At 38.7% G+C, this 27,109-nt stretch overlaps 1 protein-coding gene and 1 pseudogene across 3 annotated transcripts in view; one reads left to right on the plus strand and one right to left on the minus strand.

Moving 5' to 3' along the window:
* PCCB (propionyl-CoA carboxylase subunit beta) overlaps nt 1-27,109 on the minus strand; it is a 92,627-nt gene that overhangs the window by 9,425 nt on the left and 56,093 nt on the right. For all 3 annotated transcript variants that reach the window (XM_019437265.2, XM_019437256.2, XM_019437248.2), the window contains 3 exons: nt 25,515-25,635; nt 23,414-23,495; nt 7,053-7,176 (listed from right to left, as the gene is read on the minus strand). In XM_019437265.2, coding sequence (XP_019292810.1) covers nt 7,053-7,176; nt 23,414-23,495; nt 25,515-25,635 — 327 coding nt within the window. The remainder of the gene's footprint in view (nt 1-7,052; nt 7,177-23,413; nt 23,496-25,514; nt 25,636-27,109) is intronic.
* LOC109259626 (60S ribosomal protein L27a-like) lies at nt 2,583-3,015 on the plus strand (annotated as a pseudogene).

Here is a 27,109-nt window from a genome sequence, read left to right on the forward strand (position 1 = left end):
GTTGGAGATTCTCTCCCTCTGCCCCTCTTGTACTCATGCTCTTTCTCGCTCAAAATAAATAAACTTAAAAAAAAAAAAAAAAAAGGTAAAGACAGAATCTTGAAAGCAGCAAGAGAGAAGTGACTCACCATATACAAGAGATCCTCAATAAGATTATCAGTTGATTTCTGAGTAGAAAAACCACAGAGGCAGAAGACAATGGAATGATGTAAACCACTGAAAGAATAAAACTGTCAACCAAGGACTCTGTTTGGCAACCTGTCCTTGAAAAATGAGGGACAAATTAAGACATTCCCAGATAAACAAAAGCTGCAGAGTTCATTACCACTAGGCTTACCCTACGAGAAATATTAAAGAGAATCCTTCAGGTTGAAATGAAAAAAAAAAAAAAAAAATACTAGACAGTACCACACAAATTATGAAGAAATAAAGATTTCTAGTAAAGGTAACTACACAAGAAAACGTAAAACACAGGATTATATTTTTGATTTGTAAAACCATTTATTTCTTATGTGATTAAAAAAACAAAAGAAGTCCAGAAAGTTTCACTGATGAATTCTACAAATTACAGCAATTCTCTACCATCTCTTTCAGAAAAACCAGAGGGAATACTTCCTAACTCATTCTATGAGGCCAGCATTATGCTATTACCAAAACCAGACAAACACATTACTAGAAAACTACAGACCAATGACTCTCATGAACACAGATGCAAGAATCCCTAACAAAACAAAAGCAAATCAAACCCAGCAACGTTACTGTATCAACAGGCTAAAGAAGAAAAGTTACATGAACACATCAGTAGATACAGAAAAGGGATTCACAAAATCCAACACTCAGTCATGATTAAAAACCCTCTGCAAACTAGGAATACAGGGCTGCTTTCTCAACTTGATAAAGAACATCTAACAAAAAATCTACAGCTAACATCACACATAATGATGAAAAACTAGAAGCTTTCCCACTAAGATCAGGCATAAGACAAAAATGTCCCCTCTCACCACTTTCCAAAACTGTACTGGGAGTCATACCTAATCCAATAAAGCAAGAAAATATACAAAAGGTACACAGACTGGGAAGGAAGAAATCAAACTTTGTTCACAGATGACATAATAATTTATGTAGAAAATCCTAAAGAATTGACAAAAACACTGCTGAAACTAATAAGCAATTATAGCAAGGTTGCAGAATACAAAGTTAATATACAAAAGTTAATAACTTTCCTATATACCAGCAGTGAATTTGAAACAAAGAACACAATACCATTTACATTAGCACCCACCATTCAAAAAAAGAAATACACAGGCATAAAATAACAAAACACATTATAAAATCTATATGAGGAATGCTACACAACTCTGATGAACAAAATGGAAGAATTAAATAAATGGGGACATATTCCATGTTTATGGATAGGCAGACTCAATATTGTCAAGAGGGCAGGTATTTCCAACTTGATTTCTTAATTTAACACAATTCCAATCAAAATCCCAACAAGTTATTTTGTGGATGTTGACAAACTGATTCTAAAGTGTATATGGAGATGCAAAAAAAACCCCAAAAAACAAAAAAACAAAAACAAACCTAGAACAGCCAACACAGTATTGAAGGACAAAATAAAGTTGAAGGACTAACAACACCTAGCCACGAGACTTGCTATAAAGCTACAGTAATCAAGACATGTGGTACTAATGAAAAAAAAACAAACAGACCAATGGAACAGAACAGCAAACCCAGAAATAGACCCCAAGAAATATCAACTGATCTTTGACAAAAAAACAAAGGCAATACAATGGAAGAGAGATTGTCTTTTCAACAAGTAGTGCTGGAACAACTGGACATCCACAGCAAAAAAATTTAGACACAGACCTTACACATTTCATAAAACTAACTCAAAATGGATCCAGAGACCTAAATGTAAACCACAAAAGTGATAAACTTCTAGAAGATAACACAGGAGAAAACAAATAACCTTGGATTTGGTGGTAACTTTTTAGATACACTACCAAAGGCATGATCTATGAAAAAGAAATAATTGATAAGCTGACCTCATAATTAAAAACTTCTGCAAAAGGCACTGTCTAGAGAAAGAGAAGACAACCACAGACTGGGAGAAAACATTTGCAAAATACACATCTGATAAAGGAAATGCTATCTAACATATACAAAGAACTCTTAAAACTCAACAATAAGAAAACAAACAGGAGCACCTGGGTGGCTCAGCTGGCTGAGTGTCCAACTTCAGCTCAGGTCATGATCTCACAGTTTGTGAGCTCAAGCCCCATGTCAGGCTGTCTGCTGTCAGCACGGAGCCCACTTCGAATCCTCTGTCCCCAGTCTCTCTGCACCTCCCCCACTCACATTCTGTCTCTCTCTCTCTCTCAACAATAAACATTATAAGAAAAAAAAACTGATTAAAAAATAGACTAAAAGGGGGGGGGGGACTAAAGATCTGAGCAGACACCTCACCAAAGAAAACATACAGATGGCAAATAAACACATGGAAAGATACCCCATGTCATACGGCATCAGGGAAATGCAAATTAAAAGAAGATACCAGGTCTTTTGTCTGGACTGCTGACATGCCATCCAGACTGAGGAAGACCTGGAAACTTCGGGGTCATGTAAGCCACGGCCACAGCAGCATCAGCAAGCACCGGAAGCATCCAGGAGGCTGGGGTAATGCTGGTGGCATGCATCATCACAGGATCAACTTTGACAAATATCATCCAGGTTACTTTGGAAAAGCGGGTATGAGGCATTACCACTTAAAAAGGAACCAGATATTCTACCCAACTGTCAACCTTGATTAAACTGTGGACCAAAAACAAGACTGGACTTGTTCCTATCACTGATGTGGTGCGTTCATGCTACTACAAAGTTTTGGGAAAGGGAAAGCTCCCCAAACAGCCTGTCATCGAGAGGGCCAAATTCTTCAGTAGAATTGCTGAGGAGAAGGTTAAGGGGGGAGGGGGGGGGGGAGGGGGGGAGGGCACCTGTGTCCTGGTAGCTTGAAGCCACATGGAGGGAGATTCATTAAATACTTACAAGTGAAGTGAAAAACAAAAAAAAAGATCCCACTACACACCTATTAGAATGGCCAAAATCCAGAACACTGACAACACCAAATCCAGACAAGGATGTGGAGCAGCAGGAACTGTAACTCCTTGCTGGCAGGAATGCAAAATGGTACCGCAACTCTGGAAGACAGTTTGGCAGTTTCTTACAAACTACACATACTCATACTATGCAAGCTAGCAAGCATACTCCATGGCATTTACCCAAATGAGCTGAAAACTTATGTCCACACAAAAACCTGCACACAGACATTTATAGCAGCTTTACTCATAATTGCCAAAACTTAGAAGCGAACACAATGTCCTTCAGGAGGTGAACAGATAAGTGAACTGTGTGGTATACCCAGGCAATGGAATATTACTCAACACTAAAAAGAAATGAGCTATCAAGCCATGAGAAAACATGTAGGAAGCTTAAATGCATATTACTACGTGAAAGAAGCTGATCTGGAAGGGCTACATACTCTAACTCCAACTATATGATATTCTAGAAAAAGTAAAACTATGGGAGGGGTACAAGGATCAGTAGTTGCCAGGGGTTACTAGGTTATCAGGGTTGGGAGAAAGGAATGATGAACAAGTGGAACGCTTAGGACTTTTAAGGCAGTGAAACCATTTTTTATGATGCTGCAATGGTGGGTTATATACTATACATTTATCATACCCAGAGAATATATAGCACCAAGAGTGAACCCTAATGTAAATACAGACCTAAGGTAATTATGGTGTGTCCATGTACATTCATCAATTGTAACAAATGTACTACTCTGGTTCAGGATATTGACAGTGAAGTAAGCTGTGTATGTATGATAGAGTATTATGGGAACTCTGCAGTTTTCACTTAATTTTGCTCTGAAACTTAAAGAGCTCCAAAAAATAAAATTTATTTTACCAAAGGGATTATATACCATGACCAACTTAGATATACTCCAATAAAGCAAAAGTGGTTCAACGTAGAAAAAAATCAAACAATATAATACACCACATTAATAGAATGAAGGACAAAAACTACACGATCATTTCAAATGTTGCAGAAAAGGTATACAAATCTATCAACCTTTCATAAAAGAAAAAGAAAAGTACTCAGAAAACTAGGAATGGAAGGAAATTTTCTCACCACGATGAAGGCATTTACGAAAAACCCACAGCTAACATCATATTCAGTGGTCAAAGACAAAGTTCTTCCCCTAAGATCAGGAACAAAATAAGGATGCCTGCTTTCACCAATGCTATTCAATAGTGTGCTAGATGTTCTAGCCAAAGCAACTAGACAAGAAAAAAATAATAAAAAGTATCCAAATTGGAGATGAAGAAGTAAAAACTATTTGCAAAAAACATGATCCACAAGAAAGCTCATAAAGCTAATAAGCTCAGCAAAGTTGCAGGTTGCATGATCAACAAACAAAAATCAGTTGTGTTGTCATCTTTCCATATACTAATAATGAACATTCCAAAAAGAAAATTGAGAAAGCAATTCCATTTGCAATAGTATCTAAAAGAATAAAATACATAAAAGTAAATTTAACCAAGAGGTGAAAGACTTATACACTAAAAACTATAAAACACTGCCAAAAGAATTAAAAGACCAAAATAAATGGAAAGATACCTAAAGTGATCTGCAGATTCTATGCAATCTCTATCAAAACCTCAACATCCTTTTTTGGAGAAATGGAAACACCAATCCTCAAATTCATTTGGAATTGCAAGGAGCCCCAAAAGTCAAAAGAATCTTTACAAGGGACATGAGAGGACACACATTTACCGATATTAAAACTTACTACACAAAGCTGCAGTAATCAAAACCAGCATGTGAATAAACATAAATAGACCACTTAAATAGTATTAAGAGTCCAGAAAAAAACCCATACATCTACAGCCCCTTGATTTTTGAGGACGCCAAGTCTATTCAATAGGGAAAGAACAATCTATTCAACAAATGGTGTTGGGATAACTAGATTTCTACACGCAAAAGAATCAAGTTGAGCCCTTAATGCACACCATATATAAAAATTTACTCAAAATTGGTCAAACCTAAATGTAAAAGCTAAAAGCATAAAATTCCTAAAAGAAAACACAGGGAGGGGCTTCATAATGTTGGATTTTTCAACAGGTACTCCGCCAAACACAAACAAATTGTATATTGGACTTCATCAAATTTTAAAACTTCTGTGCATCAAATGACATTATCAAGAAAGTGAAAAGACAACCTACAGAATGGGAAAAAATACATGCAAATCACATAGATGATAAAGGCCTAATAAATATCCAGAATATAAAACACTCATACAACTCAACAAAAAACAAGTAATTAAAAATGCACAAAGGAATTGAATAGATATTTCTCCAAAGAAGATATACAAATGGCCAATAAGCACATGAAAAGACGCTCAACATCACTAATTATTAGGGAAATTTAAATGAAAACCATAATGAGAAAATATTCTACACCCCATTAAGATAGCTATTATCAAAACATACCTGAAAATAACAAGTTCAAGCGACAGTGTAAAGTAAGTGGAACCCTTAAGCATTGCTACTGAGAAAACAGTGCAGCCACTGTGAAAAACAGTATGATGTTTCTTAAAAAAAACAAACAAAAACAAAAACATAAAATTACCATATGACTCAACAATTCCACTGCTAGGTGTATACCCAAAAGAACTGAAAACGGGGATTCAAACAGATACTTGTATACCAATGTTTACTGCAATATTATTCACAATAGCCAAAAGGTGGAAACAACCCAAGTGTCCATCACAGATGAATGAGTAAACAAAATGTGGTATATACATACAATGGAATATTACTTAGCCATGAAAAGCTAAAATAAAGTTCTGATACATGCTACAACATAGATGAACCTTGAAAACATATGCTAAGTAAAAGGAACCAGACACTAAAGGACAATTACTATATTATTCCACTTACATGGAATATCTATAATAGATAAATTCATAGAGAGGAGACTTAGATTACCAAGGACTCAGGGGTAGGGTGGAAAGGGAGTCATTTCTACCTGAAAAATTTTTGGAAGATAGTGATAATGGCAGCACACGGTATGAATGTAATTAATGCCACTACATTATACACTTAAAAATAGTTAAAATGACAAACTTTGTTATACACATGTTTTACCATGGTAAAAAAAAAAAATTAAAAAAAAACCAAACAACTTTTTTTCTAAAGAAAAGGAAAAATTGCCATGACAGACATAAAAGATGAGGCTGGGTCAGTAAGGGAGTGCATATTTCTCCTATACAGTATTCAAAACAAACCTACACAGGAAACAGGAGGAAAGCAGTGTCTATAGTCCCTATCCCACACCTCCAGCCACACCCAGGGCGCAACCACAGAAGAGTGCCCCTGACCTGGCTATAGCTCAGCTCTGGCCATGTCAACGGAAGACACAGGAAGATGCTGTACCTGACACCACTGAACAATGGATTTAAAACTACGAATAAGACACCAACACCCCCACCCTCACTGAACTCATAGTTTAGGGGCCAGACATGAATCTAACTAGGGGAGACAGAAAGCAGACCTCTGAAAATGTAAAAACCATCTTAAGCTGAAGAAAATTGCCTATAAACCCTTAAAAAATAAAATTATGAGAGAAGCATTGTGAGTTATGAACAATTAAAAAAGAGCTTTTTTTTTTCTTTTTTTTTTTGAGAGAGAGAAGTGCTCACAAGAGTGCATGGGTAGGGGCAGAGAGAGAGGAAGAGAGAGGAGTTCAAAGCAGGGCGCAATCCCACAAACAGTTGAGATCATTACCTGAGCAGAAATTAAGTCAGATGCTTAATCAACTGAGCCACCCAGGCGCCCCAAGAAGAGAGCTTTTACAACAACATTTCCCTGAGTTTTTTCTCTGGCCATGGAAGACTCATCTGAGGAAAAGGCAGAAGGCAGACACCACACCCCGCAGCCATGGCCCCCAACTGCCACCTGAGGTTTGTGAGAGCCTCTTGTACCTACCTGAAGCCACCTTAGGTTGGTTGCCAACAATTCCAACAGTCCTCCCGTTCATTCTTGCAAAACCCACAATGATGTTCTTGGCATAATTGGGCATGATCTCAAAAAATTCTCGCTCGTCGACAACCTGCAGGGATAAATTTACACCTGAGCTCAAAATGATAAAGAGCCAGATACAACATTACAGAATGACAGACACAGTACAGAATGACCGAGCTGGACAGCCCCGACCCCACCTCAGTTTCTCCAGGGACAAAGGACTGGGGGCAGTGGCAGCACCCATTCCCTGCTGGAGGGGAAACCCTCTTGCACACTGCTGGGGAAGATACACCAGCACAGCCTTTTTTAAGGGTTCTATTTGAATTTGGCATTATTTTACTCTTTCACCTTATTTAGAAATCATTTCAAACTTAACATAAAAATTTCCAGAATAGTAAAAAAATAAAAAGTATATATCCAGATTCTCCATTTCTTAACATTTTACCACATATGCTTTGTCATTCCCTATCCCTCCCACCTACCTCCCCTTTCTCTATGTATTTATATATATACACCTCTCTCTACATATGTACATATATATGAATTTTCTCAACTATTTGACAATAAGTTATAGACATGATGCCTCTTTACCTCTAGATACCTCAGTATGCATCTCCCAAGAACAAGAACATTCTCATAACTACAATCAGATTGCCAAAATCCGGAAACTAGTAACACCACTACTATCTATTACAAAACCTTATTCAAATTTTGCCAGTTATTGCAATAATACCCTTTACAGCAACAACAGTCTGGTTCTAGAGCCTAACCTGAGAGCACGATGTGCTTGCAATGGTCTGTCTCTGTCTTCGGCCAGCATCATGATCCCAGGGCCGTGGGATCAAGCCCCGAGTGGGGCTCCATGCTGAGCCAGAAGCCTGCTTGGGATTCTCTTTCTCCCTCTGTCCCTCTTCCCCACTCCCTTCCTCCCTCCCTTCCGTCTCTCTCTCAAAACAAAAACAAGAAGCTGTCCCAGAGGACAGAGCTAGGAAATCCACAAATACACACACACACACACACACACACACACACACACACACACACATTTCTAAAAGTAGTAAGAAAATGCTCAGTTCATACTAATGACTGCAATTCTAGATTCCCCCTTACAGTAGACATCAGACTCCTATTATCTTCCAAATGGACTTATTTAATCCTCAAATATTGAGAAACTGGTGTCAGAACTGCTACCCCATATGACTGCCAAAAAAAACACACTAAAATTCAGTACTCTACAACTATTTGTTACTGGACTAAAGATATATAGTCAAAATACCATGTTCAAAAGTTATTCATTTGAAATATGGGTTAATTTGTTTTTATCTTAAAGGTTTTCCCTCGGTCTTGATTTTAACATGTAAACATTAATATAGTTTAATGTCACTCCCCATCCTTTCTACCCTAATTCCATCCATCCTGCCATTATTTTCTGATTTATCTCTCATGTGTGCAATATAGAAATGAGCAAATACATGTATTTGTTTTGTTTTGTGTTTGTTTTGGAAAACAAATCGTTTTAATTTCCAATTCTATCATAAATGGAAAGTGACCTACTACACACACTGTTTAGCACTTCAGGTTTCCTCACTTAACAATATATCCCGAGAATCACTCCCTATCAGTTCACAGAGATCATGCTCACTTTTTCCTGCCTACTACTCGACTGTGTGGATGTACCAAGTTTACTCAACCAATCTCCTTTGTGTTGTTCACAGCAACTTAAAAGTTAAATCCAGGATGCCTAGAATATTTTGCAATTGCAAATAACACAACAGTAGTAACCTTGTACATCTATAATTTTGGATGATGAGAATCAGTATATGTTCAGTGTCAACACCTGAAAGGGGAACTGCGGGGTTCACATGTAAATATGCCCATTTAGTCTTAGCAGTTACATTCCCTTCCCAGTAATTTATGAGAGGGTGCTTTGCCAGACTTACCAATGGAAAACGTTTTTAAGTTTTTTATTTTTTGCCAATCTGACAGATGAGAGAAATGATGACTCAATGTAATTTTAGCTTTCATTTCAAACATAATGTGTCAAGTTGAAAATCTTTCCATATGTTTAAGGTCTATTTTATATACATTTTTGTGAGCTATCCATGTTTCTTGCCTTTTTTTCTATCAATTTTGGTCTTTATTTCCTCAATTTTTAAGAGGTTTTTAAAAACATATTAGGGATATTATCTTTTATTTGTGATGTACACTGCAAATATTTCCTCCTACTTGGTTGTCTTTTAACTTTCTGTATAGATTTTTAAATTCTTTACACAGTCACACTTACCACTTTTTTTTAAACAAAACTGAAACTGGATTTTGAGTCATATTCAAAATCCTTTCGCTACCTTCCCCTGAAGTTAGGAAAATCCATCTACACATTCTTTTAGTGCTTACATGAATTTCACTTATTATATTTAGTTCTCTGATCTTGTAGTTCATTTTTGTGTATGATATAAAGTACAAATCTAATTTTGTATTTTTCTAACCAGCTAGCTATCTAGTTGTTCACCACCATTTATTAAAAAACTAATCTTTGGGGTTCCTGGGTGGCTCAGTTGGTTGAGTGTCCTACTCTTGATCTCTGCTCAGGTCATGATCTCCTGGTTTGTGACTTTGAGCCCTGCATTGGGCTCTGCTCTGATGGCATGGAGCCTGCCTGGGATTCTGTCTCTCCCTCTCTGCCCCCCCCCCCCCCCCCGGCTCTTTCTTTTTTTTTCCTCTTCCTCTAACTTAAAAAAAACAAAAAAGTTTAAAAAGCTAATCTTTGCTCCTAGAATTTGAGATAATCTTACCGTATTACCTATATTCTATATGTACTTGGATCTACTTCTAGATTTTCTATTCTGTCCCACTGGTTTATGGAACAGCACCACACTGTTTTAATTACAGTATGCTTTAATATGGGATATGGCCATAGTCTTTCTTTTGCAGTATATTCCTAGTTATTCTTATTCATATGAACATCTTTTTCTTAAACTAAGGGAAACTTTAGCATTTTTTAATTAAAAAAAATTTTTTTAATGTTTATTTATTTTTGAGAGAGAGCATGCACACGAGCACGAGCAGGTGAGGGAAGAAAGAGAGGGAAACAGAATCTGAAGCAGGATCCAGGCTCTGAGCTATCTGCACAGAGCCTGACAAGGGGCTCAAACCCATGAACTGCAAGATCATGACCTGAGCCTAAGTCAGATGCTCAACCAACTGAGCCACCCAGGCACCCTTTTAGTCTTCTTTTTAAATCAGTCTAATTTAAAAACAAGTTGAAGTGAATCCCTATGAACTTTTCTATGAACTTGTCTAGTTGTATTTTAAAATTTTTGTTTCAGGGGCACCTGGGTGGCTAAGTCTGATTAAGCACCTGACTTCAGCTCAGGTCATGATTTCACAGTTCATGAGTTTCAAGGCCTGCATCGGGCTCTGTGCTGACAGCTGGGAGCCTGAAGCCCCTTCACATTCTGGGTCTCTGTCTCTACCCCTTCCAATTGCACTCACATGCGTGCTCGCTCTCTCTCTCAAAAATAAACATTGAGAAAACTTTTTAAAGATTGCTTTAAATTTACAAACTACCTCAGGAAGAACTGTTTTTATGATGTTAACTCAACAACCAGAACAAGGAATGTCTCTTCATTTGTTCGTCTACTTTTATATCTTTCAGAATTTTAAAAATTTCTCCCATAGGGCTACTACTAAATACTTAAACTTCTTTCTTTGTATGCTACCATAATTGGTTATTGTGTTGATGACAATATGTATATGTCAATTTTATATCTTTTTCCCTGGTTATTGTTTCCATTTCATCATACATTCTGTAGCATTTTTTAGTATACCAGATCAACTACAAATGTAGCTTAGCTTCTTTTCCAAGGCTTTTGCCTTTAGGTGATCCACTTCTTGTCTCATTGCATTGGCTAATATCTCTACTAAAACATTAATAGTGGAAATAGTAGGATTCCAACTTTGTAGACAGAAGGGAGCAGTATGTGCACTTGAAAAAAATGTGTATTCTGTTTTTGGATGAAATGTTCTATATATGTCTATTTTTTATCATTTAAGGCAATATTCACATTTGCTTATTGATTTTCTGTCTAGATGATGTATTCCACTGGTGTAAGTGGGGTATTAAATTTCCTTGCTATTACCATAACTGTCAATTTCTTTATGTCTGTTAACATTTGCTTTTATGTATTTAGGTGCTCCAGGGTTGGGTGCATAGATATTTATAATTGTTATATTTTCTTGTTGGATTGGTCTCTTTAACATTATGTAAGGGCCTTTTTGTCTCTTTTCTTTTTCTTTCATGACTCTGGCTAAGGTTTACCTATTTTATCGATCTATTCAAAGAACCAGCTATTGTTTTCAGTGATCTTTTCTGTTTTAAGTCTCCAATTATTTCTATCTGATCTTTATCATTTTTTTCCTTCTACTAACTTTGGGCTTTGTTCATTTTTTTTTTTTTTTTAATCTCCTTTATGCCTAGGGTTATAGTGTTTATTTGAGATTTTTCTGATTCCTGAGGTAGGACTATATCCCTATAAATTTCCCTCTTAGAACTGCTTTTGCTATGTCACAAAGGCTTTGGACCATTGTATTTTCAGTTTTCTTAATGTATTTTTTTATTTTATCTTTGGTTTTCTTGTTGACTTACTGATTTTTTTAATAGCATGTTGTTTAGCCTCCATTTGTTTATAGTTTTTGTTCCTCCCACCTCACCCCAGTAATTGATTTCTGGTTTCATACTGTGGTGGTTGGAAAAGATGAATGACATTTCAGTCTCGTTAAATTTATTGAGATTTATTTGGTGACCTAACATATGATCTCTCCTTAAGAATGTTTCATGGGCACTTGAGGGGGCACCTGGGTGGTTCAGTCAGTTAAGCATCCGACTTTGGCTCAGGTCATGATCTCACAGTTTGTGAGATCGAACCCCACATCAGGCTCCATGCTGACAATGCAGAGCCTGCTTGGGACTCTCTCTCCCCTCCCTCACTCGCGCTCTCTCTCAAAATAAACAAACGTTAAAAAAAAAAAAAAAAGAATTTAAGATAAGAATGTTTCATGTGCACTTGAAAAGCATGTGTATTCTGTATTTGGATGAAATATACTATATATGTGTATTTTTATGTATCATTTAAGGCTACTGTTTCCTTATTGATTTTCTGTCTGATCTATTCCAGTGGTGTAAGTGAAAGAAAAAAATTATAAAAGATCAGACAGAAAGAAATGGAGACTTAAAAAAAAAAAAATAGAAAAGATCACTGAAACCAAAAACTGGTTCTTTGAAAATATAAAAGAGGTTAACCTTAGCCAGAGTCATGAAGGAAAAAGAAAAAAAGAGGACCCAAAGAAATAAAATAAAAAATAAGTAACAACCCATGCCATGGAAATACAAAGTATTTTAAGAGACTACTAGGAAAAATTATACACCAACAAATTGGATAACGTAGAAAACATGGGTAAATTCCTAGAAACATACAACCTTTCAGAACTGGATCAGGAAGAAATTGAGAATTTGAACAGATTAATTACTAGTATCAAAACAATTCATAATCAAAAAGCCCTAACACAAGCCCAGTACCAAATGGATTGACAAGTGAATTCTACCAAACATTTAAAGAATTAATACTGGGGCACCTGGGTGGCTCAGTCAGTTAAGCATCTGACTTTAGCTCAGTTCATGATCTTGCAGTTCATGAGTTCAAGCCCTGCATCAGGCTCGCTGCTGTCAGCATGGATCCTGCTTTGAATTTTCTGTCCCCCTTTTCTCTCTGCCCCTTCCCCATGTGCTCGCTCGCTCTCTCTCTCTCTCTCCAAAATAAAGATTAAAAAAAATTTTTTACTTAATACCTATTTTCCACAAAGTACAAAAAAAAAAAAAAAGAGGAAAGCTTCCAAATGACATTTTATGCAGCCAGTATTACCATACTGATCCATACCATACCATACTGTCATACCAAAGCCAGACAAACACTTCACAAAAAAAGAAAACCACAGGCCAATACCCCTGATCAACATCAATGCAAAAATCCTCAACAAAATATTAGGAAACTTCATTAAACAATACATTATTTTAACTAGATCACTCACCACGATCAAGTGAGATTTATTCTGGGGAAACAATGCTTCAATATTCACAAAATCAGTAACATGATACATCATTTTAACAAGATGAAGGACAAAATTATATGATCATCTCAATAGATGCAGAAAAACTATTTGACAAAATTAGACATCTGTTCATGATGAAAACTCAAAAACTGAAAAGCAGCCTATGGAATGGGAGAAGATATTTGCAAACAACATATCTGATAAAGCGTTAGTATCCAAAATCTATAAAGAACTTATCAAACTCAACACCCAAGAAAACAAATAACCCAGTTAAGAAATGGGCAAAAGACATGAATAGACACTTCTCCAAAGAAGACATCCAGATGGCTAATGGACACATGAAAAGATACTCAACATCATTCATAATCCAGGAAATACAAATCAAAACCATGAGATCAATCTCACACCTGTCAGAATGGTTAAAATTAACACAAGAAACAGGTGTTGGCAACGATGTGGAGAAACAGGAACCCTCTTGCACTGTTGGTGGGAATGCAAACTGGTGCAGCCACTGTGGAAAACAGTATGGAAGTTCCTCAGAAAGTTAAAAATAGAACTACCCTAAGATCCAGCAGTTGTACTGCTAGGTATTTACCCAAAAGGTATAAAAATATGGATTCAAAGGAGTAATAACATGCACCCCAATGTTTATAGCTGCATTATCAACTGCCAAACTATGGAGAGAGCCCAAATGTCCACAGACTGATGAAGGATAAAGAAGATAAGGTGTATATATACACAATAGAATATTACTCAGCCATCACAAAGGGTGAAATCTTGCCATCTGCAACAACATGGATGGAGCTAGAGTATATTATGCTAAGCAAAATAAGTCAGAGAAAGATAAATACCATATGATTTCACTCATATGTGGAATTTAAGAAACCAAAGAGATGAACATATGGGAGTGGGGAGAAAAGAGAGAGGGGAAACAAACCAAAAAAGACTCTTAACAATAGAGACAAACCGAGGGTTGATGGAGGGAGGTGAATGGGGGATGGGCTAGATGGGTGATGGGTATTAAGGAGGGTACTTGTTATGATGAGCACTGGATGTTGTATATATTTGATGGATCACTGAATTCTACCCATGAAACCACATTGCACTGTATGTCAACTAACTAGAATTTAAACATTTGAAAAAAAATTTTTAACTCCAGAAAATTAGTTTAAAAAAATTTTAACGTTTATTTATTTTTGAGAGAGGGGGCAAAGGAGGGAGGGAGGGCAAGCGAGCATGAGCCAGGCAGGGGCAGAAAGAGGGGGACAGAGAATCCAAAGCGGGCTTCACACTGTGAGCACAAAGCCCACTGAAGGGCTTGAACTCACGCCTGTGATATCATGACCTGAGCCAAAAATCAAGAGTCAGCCTCCCAACCAAGTGAACCACCCAGGCACCCAAGAAAATGAGTTTAGAGGGAACATACCTCAACATAATAAAACCCATACAAGAAAAACCCACAGCTAACATCATACTCAATGGAGAAAAACTGAGAGTTTTTTAAGATCAGGTACAAGTTGGAAATCTACACTCTCATTTTTATTCAACATAGTATTGAAAGTACTAGCCACAGCAATCAGACAAGAAATATAAGGCATCAAAATTATAAGGAAGAAGTGAAATGTCATTATTTGCAGCTGAAATGATATTACACATAGAATATCCTAAAGACTCCATTGAAATACTATTAGAATAAATGAATTCAGCAGTCACAGGATGCAAAATACAAAGAAATCTCTTGTATTTCTATATACTAGTAACAAAGTAGCAGAGAAATTAAGAAAATTCCATTTATAACTGCACCAAAAAGAATAAAATACACAAGAACGAACTTAGCAAGTAGGTGAAAGACCAGTACCCTGCAAACTAAAACACTGATAAAAGATGATGGGGCACCTGGGTGGCTCAGTCAGTTAAGCATCCAACTAGGTTCTGGTAATGTTCTCATGGTTTGTAGGTTTGACCCCCGCATCCAGCACTGTGCTAACAACTCAGAGTCTGGAGCCTGCTTTGGATTCTATGCCTCCTTCTCTTACTCTCTCTGTCCCTCCCCCACCCGTGCTCTGTTCCTCAAAAATAAACAAACATTAAAAATAAACAAATAAATAAACCACGGATGAAAGAAACTAAAGATGACACAAACAAATAGAAAGGTATTCTATGCTCATGGACTGGAAAAATTACTATCGTTACAATACCCACATTACCCAAAGCAATCTACAGTTTCAATTCAATCCCTATCAAAGATACCAATTGTATGTTTCACAATACTAGAATAAATTATCCTAAAATTCATATTAAACATAGCCAAAACAATCTTGGGAAAAAAAGAACAAAGTTGGGAGTAACACAATCCCAGATTTCAAACTGTATTACATAACTATAATAAGCAAAGCAGGATGGTACTGGCACAAAAACAGACACATAGATCAATGGAAGAATAGAAAGTCCAGAAATAAACTCTCACTTATGCAATAAATGGGGAAAAGACAGTCTCTTCAATAAATGGCACTGGGAAAACTCAATAGTTACATCCAAAAGAATGAAACTCAACCACTTTTTTACATCATAGACAAAAATAAACTTAAATAAAGAACTAAATATGAGACCTGAAAATAAGGAACTACTAGAAGAAAACATAGCCAGTAATTTCTTTGACATCAGCCTTAGCAACATTTGTCTAGATGTGTCTCCTCAGGCAAGGAAAACAAAAATAAACTACTGGGACTATACCAAAATAAGAAAGCTTTTGCACAGCAAGAGTAACCATCAACAAAAATAAAAGGCAACCTACTGAATGGGAAAAGACATTTGCAAATGATATATCCAACAAGGGGTTAATATCCAAACTGTAAAAAGAACTTCTTTGACTCCACACCAAGAAACCTATCAATCCAATTAAAAAAGAGATCTGAATAGACATTTTTCCAGGAAGACATACAGACTTAACAGACACATGAAAAGATGCTCAACTTCACTCATCAGGGAAATGTAAATCATTTCCACAATGAGATATCACTTCACATCTGTTAGAATGGATAGTAGCAAGAAGACAAGAAATAACAAGTGTTGGCAAGGATACAGAGAAAAAGGAACACTTTTGTACTGTTGATGAAAAAGTAAACTGGTGCAGCCACTGTGGAAAACTGTATAGAGGTTCCTCAAAAAATTAAAAATAGAAATACCTTATGTTCCAGGGACACCTGGGTGACTCAGTCAGTTAAGCATTTGACTCTTGATTTCAGCTCAGGTCATGATCTCATGGTTCGTGAGACCGAGCCCCACATCAGACTCTGCACTGACAGCATAAAGCCTGCTTAAGATTCTCTCTCTCTCTCTCTCTCTCTCTCTCTCTCTCTCTCTCTCTCCTCCCTCCCTCCCTCCCTCCCTCCCTCCCTCTCTTCTCCCCCACCCCCGTCTCTCTCTCTCTCTCTCTCAAAATATTAAAAAAAAGAATGAAAGACCTTGCTATTTGTGATAATATAGGTGGACCTAGAAAGTGACTTAAGTCAGACAAAGTCAAATACCATAGGATTTCATTTATATGTGGAATCCAAAAAGCAAAACAAACAAAAATCAGAAACAGACCTATAAATACAAAGACCTGGTAGTTGCCAGAGGGGAGGGGTGTAAGTAATGGGCCAAATGGGTGAAGGCAAATGGGAGGTATAGGTTTCCAGTTGTGGAATGAATAATTCATGGGGATGAAAGGTACAGCAGAGGAAATACAGTCAAAGGTATTGGAACAGCATTCTATAGTGACAGATGGCAGCTACACATGTGGTTATTAGCACAGCATAGTGTACAGAGTTGTCAACTCATTATGTTCTACACCTGAAATTAATGTAACATTGTGTTAACCGTACCCCACTTAAAAAAAAAAAAGCTAAAACAAGAAATATCAGAGAAAACCACTGTAATAGATTTCATTAAACTTGTGAGACTACAGTGCAAAACCCTATGCAGATAAAATGGAATACCTAGAAGAAATAGATAATTTTTTTAACAAATTTACCTCATCTGATCCCAAAGATAAAGTTTAAAGAGCCATTAACATTAAAGACTAGAGGGAGTTATCAAAAAGCCACTCCTCCCTGACACAGAAGACACTAGGTCCTGACAATTTCACAAGAGAACCTCTACCGTATCTTTTAAGAGCAGATAATCCCAATGCCATTTAAATTATTAGAACATAGAAAATCTGCAAATTCTTTTAGAACACTTAATGAACTTAATTGTGTTCTCACCATCCCAAATTCATAGGTTGAAGCCTAACCCCCAATGTGACTGTATTTGGTAAGAGAGCCTTTAAGGAGATAAAGTTATTTAAATGAAGTCATAAGGGTGGTGTCCTAATATGACAGAACTGGTATCTTTTTAAGAGAAAGAGACACCAGAGAGTTCTTTCCTCACACACACAGAAGAAAGGCTACAACAGGAAACAGCAAGAAGAAAGCCATCTACACCCCCAGGAAGACAAGCCTCGCCAGAAATTAAGCCTGTTGTTAATTTGGTCTTGGATTTCTAGCCTCCAGAAATATGAGAAAATTAATTTCTGTTGTTTAAGCAATCCAGTCTCTGGTATTTTGTTATGGCAGCACTAACAGACTAATACATGAAATAAGCACACCATGGATACCAAAAAACCTAAGTTTAAAATACATCAAAAAATGGGGTGCCTGGGTGGCTCAGTCAGTTGAGCATCCGACTTTGGCTCAGGTCATGATCTCGCGGTTCGTGAGTTTGAGCCCCACGTCGGGCTCTGGTGCTGACAGCTCAGGGCCTGGAGCCTGCTTCAGATTCTGCATCCCCCTTTCTCTCCACCCCACCCCTGCTTGTGCTCTGTCTCTCTCTTTCAAAAATGAATAAACATAAAAAAAATTTTTAAATACCTCAAAAAAATCAGCAAATCAGCTCATTATCACATGACATTGATGCAAATATCCAAAATAAGATATTAACAAAATATCAAATTCCTTTTACTCAGGAATATAAGAAGAGTTTAATATTAGTAGATCTATTAAGATAAATTCATAAATAGATCTAGGGGGAAAAAGATCATTTCCATAAATGCTGAAAGCATTTAAAAGATAATCAATACTTCCTTGATTTAAGAAGAAACAGGTAAACAAGAACAAAAATTAAAATAGAAACCAGTCATAGCTTTGTTTACACGAAAAAAAGATAAAATCAGGGGCGCCTGGGTGGCTCAGTCGGTTAAGCGTCCGACTTCAGCTCAGGTCAGGATCTCGCGGTCCGTGAGTTCAAGCCCCGCGTCAGGCTGTATATAATACACAGTATTATATGTTAATTATATCTCAGTACAGTTGGGAAAAGATTCAAGAGGAATCCGCTGAAGCTCTCGGGAACTCTGTTGCTCTTGCCTCTTTGGTATGCTGGGCTGCAAACTTTAGCTTTATCAGATATGTCATTTGCAAATATCTTCTATTCAGTAGGTTGCCTTTTGGTTTTGTTGATTGTTTCCTTCACTGTGAAGAAGCTTTTCATTTTGATATAGTCCCAGTAGTTTATTTTTGCTTTTGTTTCCCTTGCCTCAGGAGATCTATCTAGAAAAATGTTGGTTGGTATGGCCAATGTCAGAGACACTACTGCCTGTGTTCTCTCTTAGGATTTTTAAGGTTTCTGGTCTCCTATTTAGGTTTTAATCCATTTTGAGTTTATTTTTGCGTATGGTGTAAGAAAGTGGTCCACTTTCATTCTTTTGCATATAGTTGTCTGGTTTTCCCAATACCATTTGTTGAAGAGACTGTCTTTCCCATTGCATATTCATTCCTCCTTTATCGAAGATTAATTGACTATATTGTGGGTTTATTTCGGGGTTTTCTATTCTGTTCCATTGACCTATATGTCTATTTTTATATACCATATGACAGCTGGTGTTACTACAACTTTGTAATATAATGACAAGTCTGGAATGGTATCATCTCCAGTTTTTTTTCTTTTTCAAGATTGTTTTGGCTATTTGGATATCTTCTGTGGTTCCATACAAATTTTAGTATTGTTCTAGTTTGGTGAAAATGCTGTTGGTATTTTGATAGGGATTGCATTAAATCTGTAGACTGCTTTGAGTAGTATAGACATTTTAGCAATATTCTTATAATCTATGAGCATGGAATGTCTTTCCATTTCTTTGTGTCCTCTTGAATTTCCTTCAGAGTACAGGTCTTTTACCTCTTTGGTTAAGTTTATTCCTAGATATTTTATTGGTTTTGGTGCAATTGTAAATGGGATTAATTTCTTAATTTCACTTTCTGCTGTGTCATTATCAGTGTGTAGAAATGCATCAGATTTCTGTATGTTGATGTTGAATCCTGTGACTTTACTGAAATTGTTTATCAATTGTGGTAGATTTTGGTGGAGTCTTCAGAGTTTTCTATATAGAGTATCATGTCATCTGCAAATAGTGAAAGTTTACTTCCTTCCCAATTTGGATTTTATTTATTTATTTACTTACTTACTTATTTAGATGTCTAATTGCTGTGGCTAGCACTTCCAGTACTATGTTGAATAAATGTGGTGAGAGTGGACATCCCTGTTTGTTCCTGACCTTAAGGGAAAAGCTCTCCATGTTTTCCCATTGGGTATGATGTTAGCTGTGGGTTTTTATATGAGGCCTTTATTATGTTGAGGTATGTTCCCTCTGAAACTACTTTGTCAAGGGCTTTTATCATGCATGTACTTTGTCAAATGTTTTTTCTGCATCTATTGAAATGCTCATATGGTTTTTATCCTTTCTTTTATTGATTGTTTTGCAAATGTTAAACCACTGTTGTAGCCCAGGAATAAATCCCACCTCATCATGGTGTTTGATTTTTTTTTTTTTTAATGTATTGTTGGATTCAGATTGCTAGTATTTCACTTTTTATACTTTCGAGACGTATGGTCTCTTTGCCACTCAAAGAGTCCTCTTATATTTCTTGCAGGGCTGCTTTAGTAGTCATGAACTCCTTTAGTATTTGTTTGTCTGGGAAACTCTTTATCTCTCCTTCTATTCTGAGTGATGGCCTTGCTGGATAGCATATTCTTGGCTGCAGATTTTTCTCTTTCAGCACTTTGTATATGTCATGCCACTTCCTTCTGGTCTGCAGTTTTTCCTTAAAAATCCACTGATGTTATGGGGTTTCCCCTTATATGTAACTATTTTTTTTTCCTCTTGGTGCTTTTAAAAGTTTTTCATTGCACTGCTTTTGCCATTTTAATTACTGTGTGTCTTGGTGTGGACTGCCTTGTGTTGATTTTTGGGGGCAGGGGGTGCTCTCTGTACCTTTTGCATCTGGATATCTGTTTCTTTCCCAAGATTAGTGTTTTTAGCTATTACTTCTTCAAATAAATTTTCTGCCTGCTTTGTCTCTTCTTGTGGATCTATAATGCAGATATGATTATGCTTGATTGAGTCACCGAGATCTCAGACTGTTTTCAATTTGCATAATTTTTTTCCTTTCATTTATTCAGCATGGTTACTTTCCATTACTCTGTCTTCCACATCATTAATTCCTTCCTTTATCCAGTCTATTTACTCCATCAAGTTTATTTTTAATTTCACTTATTGTGTTCATAATCTCTGATTCAGTCTTTATATCTTTGTGTTTTTAAAGTTTTTAAAAAATTTATGTTGAGAGAGCACAAGCATGAGTGGGGGAGGGGCAGAGAGCAATGGGGAGAGAGAGAAAATCCCAAGCAGGCTCTGCACTGTCAGCTTAGAGCCCAATGAGGGGCTCAGACTCCCAAACCATGAGTTGATAACCTGATCAAAATCAAGAGTCAGACACTTAACTGACTAAGCCACCCAGATGCCCCTAGTCCTTATCTCTTTGTTAAGGGTCTGACTGATGTCCTCTACTCTTTTCTCAAGTTTGGTGAGTATCTTTATCATGACTTTACATTCTCTATCAGGCATATTAGTTATATCCATTTCACTTAAGTCTCTTGGTATGGTTTTGGCCTATTCTGTCATGATCTCACGGTCCGTGAGTTCGAGCCCCGCGTCGGGCTCTGTGATGACAGCTCAGAGCCTGGAGCCTGTTTCAGATTCTGTGTCTCCCTCTCTCTGACCCTCCCCCATTCATGCTCTGTCTCCCTCTGTCTCAAAAATAAATAAAGGTTAAAAAAAAAATTAAAAAAAAGAAAAAGAAAAAGGAACCCTCGTGTGCGCTCAGTGGGAATACAAAGTGGTGCAGCCACTATGGAAAACGGTATGGAGGGGTGCCTGGGTGGCTCAGTCAGTTAAGCCGCCGACTTCCGCTCAGGTCACGATTTCGCGGTCCGTGAGTTTGAGCCCCGCGTCGGGCTCTGTGCTGACAGCTCAGAGCCTGGAGCCTGCTTCAGATTCTGTGTCTCCCTCTCTCTCTGCCCCTCCCCTGTTCATGCTCTTTCTCTCTCTGTCTCAAAAATAAATAAACGTTAAGAAAAAAATTAAAAAAAAAAAAAAAAGAAAGAAAAGAAAACGGTATGGAGGTTCCTCAAAAAGTTAAAAATAGAACTACCCTACAATCCAGCAATCGCACTATTGGGTATTTACCCCAAAAACATAAAACGCTAATTCAAAGGAATACATGTACCCTTATGTTTATAGCAGCATTATTTACATTAGCCAAGATATGGAAGCAACCCATCAATAGATGAATAAAGAAATGTGTGTGTGTACACACACACATGCGTGCGCGCGCGCGCACACACACACACACACACACACACACAGGAATGTTATTCAGTCATGAAAAAGAATGAAACCTTGCCATTTGCAATGATATGCATGTAGCTAGAGAGCGAGACAACCAAAGGCCAAATTCCAGTGAGGAGGAAAAAAGAGACAAAAGAGGTTTAAATGAAAGGGAAGAAAAAGACTTGGACAGCAATTAAACACAGATATGGGTTAAGAGGGGGTTTTGCTAGCGGGACAAGTTAAAGGGAGAAGAAGTTAAGAGATTTATACAAATCAATCAGGCAAGTAAGACCCCAGATGGGGAAGGATGATGTCAGAAGTTCAGGTAGAGGAACCTCATTCTGTAAGTCTGGGGAGACATGGAAGGACAGTGGGATGCAGCAAAAAGGAGAATCAGGGGACCTGATGACAGAGACCCTATTTTACCTTCTTTAAACTTAAAACTTTTCTTGGACTTAAAACTACCAATGCCATGTATACTTTTGCTCTCCATCTCTCTCAATCACACAGTGAAGTTCCTGAGGCAGGGATTTTACCCTTCATGGTGTCCTATAGTTACAGCACTGAGAACAGTGCCTGGTCATTAGTATCCGGCAGAATGGCAGAATCCAAGCTGGACCAAAAAGGTAGAGGCCAGGAGGACTAGGGGCTCCAGAGGAATGGGAAGAGTGGAACTGGAGTCAGGGAGCAGAGGCAGTGGGAGGGAGACAGGGGCAAGTATGCAGATATGGAGAGTCCTGAAGGCTGAGGTCAGAGAAGGGCATGCTCTTAGCGAGGTATATTTTTCACAGCTCAAATGGTGCTCAACAGGCTGAAGAACTGAGCAATGAGGAGGAGCTGAATCTGGCCACTGCTGCTGGTTCATGCTGGTTCCCCAAAATACAGGAGAAGGAATAGGTCACTGGGAGAGCCGTAAGTCTGGGAAAAGTTGGAACACAGATGGCTCTTGGGCACATCAAGCAAGGACTGCTGAGAGCACAGCATGCACCTAAGAATGTGCAGGAGACAGTGGCCATGTCCCAGCTTGCCCCAACACTGTTTCACTTAATGATCCGGGAATCTGCCACACCAAGAAAAAGGTGGTACAAATGACTCTTATCATCCTCAGAACCACACATTCCCCATCTAACTTGTCAAAGGATACCTTGTGTATCTCTAGAGAAACAAATGCCCTCTAGGCATAAGATTCCAAAGATACCTAACAAAAAGACTCCCTGGTTTCGACTCCAGACTTTGGGGTCATCGACTCTTCTCCCTGCACCTCACAGTGCTGTCTAAAGACCCCTGAGACCTCCTGACCCAAGTGGCTCCTCCTACCCCCACCCCTCAGGTCCAGGAGAAGCAGTAGAAAGGCTACCGCCACTATTTCTTCCTAGAACACACTAACGAGTGGCCCCTGTTCTGTGCCCAACCCATGCTCTGCCTCTGTTGCCCAATGTTAAAGCCTGTGGATTTGGCATTTCCTCCATATGCCAAAGCACAGGACCATGGATGTGGCTGAGCTAGCACAGACCAAACCAGCAGATGTGGCACTTACAGAGTGTATGATGTCCACCATGTTGTAGGCTTTGGTCGATTCCAAGGGGACAATTGTGTCAAGCTCAGGAACCATACGGTCACTTTGGACAGAAAAAGAAGCAGATACAATCAACACAGGAAGAGCCATTTGCCTTCTGTGGCTGGGGGATGGGAGTAACGTGGGAGCAGAGCTGATTCTGTCCCTGCTGGGCTTGCAAAGTAGTCCCAAAAGATGCATTCCTTTCTTACCACCATATCAAACCGAAAGGAGTTTGATATTAACCCAAAAGATCTTTGTTTTCATTCAGAGGGAAGAAACGAGCTTATTCTCCTGAATGTGGTTCCTTCATTTATCCCCTCTGAATACCTCCTACATTCCAGGTACAGTATGGGGCACTACAGGACACTGTAGTGAACAAGACACTGTTCTAGCAAGTCCTACTCTCACTTTCTGAGACACTGAAAATAAAAGAACAAGGACTTGGAAATGCAAAAGCAGAGTTCTGTTACTCAACATTGTGGGTTCATATTCCCTGTTGGAAAATAAACCTGCTAAAGCTCCTTTTTAAAAAAGCAAAACTGGGGTGCCTGAGTGGCTCAGTCGTTTAAGCATCTGACTCTTAATTTCAGCTAAGGTCATGAACTCATGAGATCCAAGTCCCATGTCAGGCTCTGCTCTGAGCACAGAGCCTGCTTAAGGTTCTCTCCCTCCCTCTCTTTCTTCCCTTCCTCTCTTGTGCTCATACTTTCTTTCTCTCAATAAAAAAATGAGATACAGTACATTTAATTTTTAAAAACTAAATATTAAAAAAGTAAAACTGCAGCCCCCCTGGTGGGGAGAATCACTGAGGACTAACTAGTCACCCAGGCTCATGGCGTTCTGCTTCCTCATGCACCTTTGTGGCTGAGCAGAGAGCCTGACAGGGCCCACACCCACACCACAGGAGGGCTCAGCAGCAATGTGTCACTCTCCCACATGCTCTCATCCCCTCCTGCTCATGCAGGCAGGCAGGGACTGTTCTGGCCCTGACATGTGCACCTGGGCTGAGGTTTGACTTTGGTAAAAGCCACATGCCTCAAGCCCAACTTCCCAGAGAACTCCACATAGGGGGATACTGGGTACAGCCCTACCAGATAAAGTCCTCCCTTATTTTTCATTTGCAACTTATACATACAGCTACTCTTGGATCAATGGAGAGGAGATATGACTGGAGCTAAGCAGGCTATTCAGTCATTCCTAAGCCCCTGGGCCCTAATACCTTCAAATGATGTCGTAAATTTTTCAAGAATCCCAAATAGTACAGTTGCTCAGAAAAGGACGCTGTGTCCATCGTTCTGGGCCTATGACCACCTTCCTTTTCAAGTCTACACATAATATACCACTGGTTAGGTCCCCTGAAGAGTGGGGCTGAGGCATGTGGAAGCTCAGGTCCATTCCACAGAATAGTGTCTAAAAATGGCTTCTTACTAGGAGACAGAATTCTAAATTTTTTCTGCAAAACAAAGTCCAGGCCAAGTGAGTTTGAAGTAGTTGGAGTCTGAAGTTTGAATCTCAGAATGGAAACAGAATGGAGAAGAAAACAGCCAGAGATCTGGAACAATAGTTCCCCAAATGAGCCTCTGGCTCACTTGATGATGTAACCCCATGAGGCAGTGGCCCCAATAATAAGGAGAGAAAGTGTTTACTAGGTGGCCAACAATACACCTTCCCCTGGACTGCCCGGGCCTCTGGCCACATGCAGGTGGGCATAAGCACATTTTCAAAAGGGCATGCTGTCTACATCATTTCACATTTCATGTCAGAACAAAAAATATTTCTAATTCTGGACAAATCAAGACTTATAGAACTGGGGGTGGGGGCACTTTTTACTCCCAAGTTATTTTTCAGATGTTACAGAGAGGAAAAAAAAATGAATACAAATAAAATTCTTCCTTTCTTTGCTCCTGTGCCCAGACATGCCACCACCATGCCAACACCTAGGAGCCTCACTGGCTCCACTCCATAATCCACTCCAAGCTGCCCAATAGGGCAGAGCCTGGAGGTGCTGCCAGGGCAGAGGAGCTAGAAAAGGGTAAGTCAACCTGCACAACAAGAGTTGGTGCCCTGGCCTGTAACTCACCTGGGATCATGGCATTCACGGATGGGAGCTGGGTCCTGGTTGCTGAGGGGCAGATAGTTGAAGAACTCCCGGAGATTACACAAGGCATCAACATCATTTTCAAAAGCTCTGTGGGCAACACCTGAAAAAAACAGAGGGGCTATAATAGGCCTAGACACCTGTCAGCCCACAGATGCTGTTTCATGTCCACCTGCCACTCCTAGGGCATGTTGGCAGGAGACTGTAGTAACACCTCTGTGAGGAAGGAATACCACACATCTTCAGGCCGACCTTCAATTTATGCAATCTGTTCCCTCTGCTCTGTACCCACACCTCTGCAGGGTCACTCCTTTCTTTATTCCCTGCAGCCCTCATGTGCCTCCCCATCCTTGTGGGAGCTCTCTTCATACCCTTCCCTGCAGCACTGGTCTGTCCATTTCCTTGTTTCCTGCATGACATCTCCTCTAGAATATCAGCTGTAACAGGGTAGAGAACAGGCCCATCTTAAACCACTATAGTCCCACATCAAGAATTACACCTCACTACAGGTCACTTAGCTTTCAATACAGCTGAAAAACAAAAAAATAAAAGAATAATGGCTGGCACATAATGTCATGGTACTCAGCAACGGTGGAGGGGAAGGTGGGGAACCACCTGCCCTAGTGAGGAATGAAGCCATCATTCCTCAAGAATACTCTGAAATCACAGAATGGCCAAATAACGCCACAGACGTGACAAAGTAGGGCCAGAAACTCTCTCCCAGAATCCCTGCTTCCACCATTTCCCCTACCATCTCTTCTCACAGCAGCCAAACTGGGCTTTTTAAGCCAGATTATGCCATGTCTCCAAACACCCTCTTGCTGTTCACTCAACATGCCAGCCACTTCCCTTCCTCAGGGCCTTTGCATTGCCTATCCCCTCTGCCTGCAGCGTTTCTCCCTTTGGTGTTCATGCAGTTAACTCCTTCAGATCTGCTCAACTGTTACCCTCACAGTGCAGCCTGCTCTTACCACCCTATTTCAAACTACAGCAACCCCAGGCCCTGTTCTACTTTTCCAGAGCACAGATTACCTTCTACCATACTATACAATGTCCTTATTTTAAGTTTATTTATGGTCTACATCCTGTACTAGAATATAACCCCATATGGGCAGGGATCTTTGTTTCTTTCACAAAGGTATTGCTAGCACATAGAATAATGCTTGACACACAGGCACTCAATGAATATATGCTGAATGAATGTTTCGTGTTCAACACAGAATTCTTTTATTCAAGAAATACTTATAAATTGGTGAGGCCACTTTAAAGGACAGCATGGTAGTTCCTCAAAAAGGGAGAGTTACCATTTGACCTAGAAACTCCACTCCAAGGGAAACAAAAACATGTCACACAAAACTTGTACATGAATGTTTACAGCAGCATGTTCACGACAGCCAAAATGTGGAAGCAATCCAAGTGTTTAACTGATGAATGAATAAAAGGTGGTATATTCCTACTCTGAAATAATATCCAGCAATAAAAATGAGGTACTGATCCATGCTGCAACATGGATTAACCTTAAAAATGTTATGCTAGATATAAAAAACCACTCACAGAAGACCATTATCACATGACTC

The sequence above is a fragment of the Panthera pardus genome, unplaced genomic scaffold, assembly GCF_024362965.1.
Source record: "Panthera pardus isolate Hobbes unplaced genomic scaffold, ASM2436296v1 HiC_scaffold_16, whole genome shotgun sequence".
Lineage (NCBI taxonomy): Eukaryota > Metazoa > Chordata > Mammalia > Carnivora > Felidae > Panthera > Panthera pardus.